Consider the following 5892-nt stretch of genomic DNA (forward strand, 5'->3'; position numbering starts at 1 on the left):
TGACTTGAGAACGTGGTGGCGATCTGTCAGAAATATTGAGACAATAATACTTTAATAGTTTTAATGTAACTGTTTCAATTATATATAATATTTATATAGTTTAAATATATTAAAAATTTTTTACAGAAATAAACTGTTGGAAATATCACTCTGTTCTTCAATAGAATGCGGTGATATTGAAATAATTTAAATAATATTTTGAATGTAAAATGATTATAGTTAAAATAATTTATATTTTATACTCACGTTTCCGATCCATTATTTGAAACCAATCTATAAGATCTGTCAGTATCTAGGAGTTCGAAGCGTACTACTTGTCCTTTTGGTACAGTAATTTTCCAACGACAAAATGTGGGCATTGAATTATCTCTTGGAATATCTAATTCAATATTACCAGATAGCCCACTAACATACCGATAGCATGTACTAGAAATTCGTTTATAATTTATTTTAAATCCACGATAGTTATGATTTTCAAGAAATGTTGAAAATATTATCAACACTTCCTTCCCATCAATCTCCACTTGGGGTAATGTTTCATTTCCATATATAACAGTTACTAATTCGGTAGTGTTCTCATCGAGAATTCTGAATATATCTAGATGATCTGAATTATTTACATTATTATTATTGAACGGAATATGTAAATCCGTGAAATTTAAAATCATGCGAGCATTTCTAATTAGTTTTATTGAATATTCACATATCGTATTTTTGGGATATGCACCAAGAGCCGGATAATTCAATGAGGTAATATCACCATACATTGAATTGTAACTTCCACCACACCTAGCAATAGAAGCATTTACACGAAAACCATTATGAGGTTCAGCGATATCGGTGAAATAATGTATAGTCAAAATGTTGGATGTGGAGCGTACAATATTCGGACGTCTGCAAAAGTGACCTAAGTTAGGAGCCAAATCAGTACCTCCATCAAATATCTCAATAAACTCTTTATCGCAATACCGAGAATTCATATCAAATCGATCTATAAAACTTAGTTGGAGTGTTTCTCCAGGTGGTCCAATTATAATCCACTTGCATTCAGTGTGTGGATGAGGTACGTTCGGATAACGTGGCGAACTAATATTTATGTAACTGGCGTAGTGCGTTAAATAAATTTCTTCATCACACTCACTATACTCGCGATAGGTAATATTCCATATTTGGGCTCTGTTAAAAGTTATCCAAGAAAACGGTAAAACATATTTGATAATTGCATGATTGGTACTGGTTGTTAACAAATTTACAGTGTGACCAACTGCTTGACAAATATGACCAGGTGGAAAAATTGGTGCATGACTATCTAAGCCATCATATACTATCGCATACTGTGCACAGTCTTTATCAGTTGAAATTGTTCTATTAAACTTGAACTCAACGCTTATTTGCTTGCCTGGTCTTACCTCAATATGCCACAAACAAGTAAAGTTCATCAAGCGCGAACGCATGACATGATTTCCTATAATTGTGCCCACATTGCTGTTAGTTATGTTCGAGCCACATTCTGTAGTAAGGAATGAGGAGAACCCGGTTCCGTTGATACTAGCATCGCTCTTAAACTCTACCTTTAAATAGGGCGTGCCTCGTATTGTTGCAATTGCTTTAATTTCTTCCTTTTTGCTATTGCATACTTTCAGCTCTTCATGCCAATCCTCTAGATTACTGGAGGAAAAAACTCGCACGTTATCAGCACTACAATCTGAAATTTCTTCTAAGTCCAAAAACATTAATTCAAAGACAACGTGGTGAATATTTTCTTCCGGTTTAATTATATAAGTACAGTGCAAATTATCATCGTAGCCATTAGGGTAACCGGGTGAATTTAGTTTTACAGCTGTACTAAAGGATATTATTAAGTCTTCTCCACACTTATTAACTGTTTGGTTACTTCTCACAACTTCTTTGCTAACTGCACTCCAATTTATTAGAAATGGTTGTAATTCATCGTTAATAGAATTTAGAAAGACTACATTAGTGCTTGAAACAAATCTCCAAGGAGAATAAGGAATTTCTACTTTCAAAGCAATGTCACTAAACCCATCATAGAGCTATATATAAAAATTAAAAGGCGGTAAATGATTGAAAAATTGTAAAAATATTTATTTGTACTAACGTTTAAGCCACTAAGATACTCCTTAAACTCGAGTGTGATTAATTGATCTCGTGGTAGTTCTATTCGCCAACTATAGGGCTCTTGAGTAGCAATGGAACCAACTGGTGGTGATTCAATTATACCAGTTAAATTGTTAAATAGATTATCGTGGGCTGCAAAATGAATGATGAGAATTAAATATTATTAAATATTAAATTTTGTATTATCCAAAAGTTATATGTAAAATATATATTACAGGAATGTGTTTTTGTTTGTTAAAAAGTATGAGTTCTCAACAACTGATCGCTGTTGAATCCTAAAAAATTCAAATCATAGGCTATAGCACATGTTAAAAAGTTGGTCCTATAGATAATGTTAAATAAAGTAAAATGAAACTTCACAATCTATGAAAAACGGGAATTGATGGCAAGAGAAGTGATTTTTTGTTTGGTTGGACTGGCAGGTAATTTTCAATATTCAGCAATTCTCATGTGTTTGAGCGATTGTGTCTAAGTTGTATTAACTCCATACTTTAACATATTTTATTTATCTATGGCTATCATTTCACTGTATCGTTACTAACGAAATTTGAATATGAATTAATTTCAAGCCAAACTTCACCGACATTATAATTATCTGGGACCGTGGTATAGCCTTAACTTATTTCACTCTTCCTCTTCTCCACAACCTTTTAAGCTTAATTATTTATTTCTAAGTAACTCCAATATCCATCTTTTATTCCCACGTTTTACTATTCATCACTACAAGAGTTATAATTTATATATATGTATTCTATGTAGCATCTATAAATATGTTATGTATTCTATCCCAAGCAACCGCAGCTTCGAGCATTACTAATAACATTTGTTTGGAAAAAGTATTAAATGTGTATTAATTAATCTTCAAAGTAGTTGCCAGCCTATTTCATTATAAGATACTCTTTTTCCTACAAACGTCCGTATTGAGTTCATATAACTTCTGACAAAGAAACATTTTATTTTGTCTCTTGTTTATTTGTCTATAAACAGTAGTTTAGCGTGTGGTTAGTATTTACTTCAATAGACATTAGTAAGTATAGTAGATAGGTAGATAGATAGAGAACAAAAAACTTGTCCAGAATTCGATTCAAAATTTCACAACGTGATTAAAATTTACATTATCATCAAGAACAATACATTACGATATGATGTCACCAAATGAAATATATTTTGATAGAAATGTTAATAATATTTAGCTCTCTCATCACATTTTTATAATTCCATCACATTTATTATTATTATTTGTTGTGAAACGGCAAGTTTGAAGTAGAAACTTCATTTTCGCAGTGTTAACTGACATACTCATATAGTAAAAGCTATGCATTCGTTAAGATAGTAAAATTTAAAAAACCATATTAGTACCATTATAGTGAATTGCCCAACTGATATACTTATTAGTGCAGACATGATATAATAAATTGATGATGACAATTCTTGGAATAGATTATCCTAAAAGTTACACCTCAAACATATTGAATAAAGTAGTGATGAGGAGTGCAACTTTGTGCAACTTTATTTCATTTCATGCTTTTTACTTTCTGATTTGTATATATATTCTACATTTACATATGATGTTTCTCTATCAATGAAGTAACTTGAACCGAACGGTCGGATATGGATATCCACATTCATTTATGTTTAGCCGCTAAAGCCAATAAGAAGTGGATGGTAGAGTGCCTCAAAACGAGAGAAAATGTCTCCTTATAACATTACATTTCTGTACATAGTCATGATAAACTATTCTGGATTTGTAGCAGTGAATGAGTCTATCCGGGTTGCGTTTCACCGTAAACACCCATTTTTAGATAATGGCGTTTCTGTTTTTAGGTTTGTCGACGAGTTCCCACGTATTATTTTCATAACGAGTCTGTTATAAATTCAGTTTTTATTGCTTTTCGCTGGTGTCCGCCATTTTCTGAATTAAGCACATCAATCAGGTTTTCAGGGTTTTCAATAATAGAGTAAGCATTTTGATTTTTTGGTTAATTATAACTCCCCTTTTTGTCTTATTTTCATTAATTGTATTCGAGATCACTGTACGCCCTCAAAGCTGTTTTTTTTTCAAAACAATTTAAAATCTGAGTGGGCTTCGTCAGCTGCTTTATTATTGTGTGTCAATACGATACAAGTTGATGATTGAATACTAGTACACCTTCTGAATAGTCATGGCTTCTTATCCAAAAATTCGAAAATGACAGAAGGAGACCTTCCAACCCATATTTTATAAGGTGTGATCACATTTAATATTTTTTTTGGAGATCAATTTCTTATGAACGCTGCCCCATTAACCGCCTCAGCCTATAAATATTGAGAGAGATTAGAGTCCAAGAGAGTCTAGATAATTCAGCATTTGTGTTCAAATGTTTTAATCTATCTTAACTTTTATATAGAAATTTCCATTAGATTCCATCGATATGAACACTTTTTCACCCTGATTTATTATTTCTGTTACTTCATTTCGCGAAAAATCAATTTCAAAACCGTTTTTTTGAAATGTTATATTCCGAAATTAAATTTGAAAGCCTACAGGGCACATACGAAACTTTTTTAAGCAATATTTCACCGCCATATATAATTGTGTTAATGTTTCCGGTACCATTTCAATTGACTATTTAAGCAGAAGCTCATGTAACATCCTCAACGGATTGTTGAATGGACATTCTTCTTTTATGTTTACACATATGCGAAATGGCATCACTGTCAAGAATCCAGTTATCTTGTTTTCTTTGGTTTTTCAGGTCTTCAAAGTCAAATGTTGTGAATGGCGACTGATGAGTTTTTGTTGATCTTTGTCATTGAGGCCACGCTTGCAGCTTGAAAAACACTTTACATTGCTTCTCTTCTTCGATTCCTGCACAGATTTTTTTTGGGATACGAGTTTCTCTGTCGCGCACTGTAGTTTGTTTAATGAAAATATTAATTGTGATGGTAAGAATATACTCAACTCTAATTTTAAATGTAAACTATAGTTCCAATAGTTCTTTTATTCCATAATTTATTTTATTCGCTTTTTTATCTTGTAAATCATTATAAGTTTTTATGGGGAAGCATTTGTTTGTGGATGTGAGTACGACTCCTGAGAAATAAAATTAGTTTGTCGTGCGTCTACTTATAACTTTTTTATCGCCCACAGTATATACTCATATTCCTTGAAACTATAAGTGTATTAAGTGTATTAGTATTAGTTATATATTCACTTTACATACATTAAGACTGAAAAGTTTTCGGAAATTCTCATTTAAAATTCGCGCGCTGTATATTTTTCGATATTTTAAGTTTATGTAGTTTGGCAGCACTGTCCTTAATTACTATGCCAAAAATGAGCTCGATCTGTCAGACAGTTCGTTTACGGCAGCTGTTGAAACCAGTTCACCTCAGTAGTGCGTTGCGAAATGTCTTCGACGGTCGTACGACCGTCCTGGAAGGCTTTGTACCACTCATAAACTTGAGTTTTCGATAAAACTGATTCCCCATAAGCCTTTTGTAGCATTCGCAACGATTCTGCACACGAAATTTCGTTCGAAACACAAAATTTGATGCAAACTCTTTGTTCAATATTTTTTTCCATTGTTTTTTTCGCAACGCCCTACTGAGGTGAACTGGTTTCAACAGCTGCCGTAAACGAACTGTCTGACAGATCGCGCTCATTTTTGGCATAGTAATTAAGGACAGTGCTGCCAAACTACATAAACTTAAAATATCGGAAAATATACAGCGCGCGAATTTTAAATGAGAATTTCCGAAAGCTTTTCGGTC

The 5892-nt window shown here is 32.6% G+C and overlaps 1 protein-coding gene across 1 annotated transcript in view; it reads right to left on the bottom strand.

Annotated features, from left to right (window-relative positions):
- Positions 1–242: 242 nt before the first annotated feature.
- The window catches only part of LOC119665714 (cubilin homolog), an 8605-nt gene continuing 2955 nt past the window's right edge, over positions 243–5892 (bottom strand). The window contains exons 5-6 of the mRNA XM_038074967.1: positions 2120–2271; positions 243–2054 (exon numbers count right to left, since the gene is read on the bottom strand). Coding sequence (XP_037930895.1) covers positions 243–2054; positions 2120–2271 — 1964 coding nt within the window. The remainder of the gene's footprint in view (positions 2055–2119; positions 2272–5892) is intronic.

The sequence above is a fragment of the Teleopsis dalmanni genome, chromosome 1 (genome assembly GCF_002237135.1).
Source record: "Teleopsis dalmanni isolate 2A chromosome 1, ASM223713v2, whole genome shotgun sequence".
Lineage (NCBI taxonomy): Eukaryota > Metazoa > Arthropoda > Insecta > Diptera > Diopsidae > Teleopsis > Teleopsis dalmanni.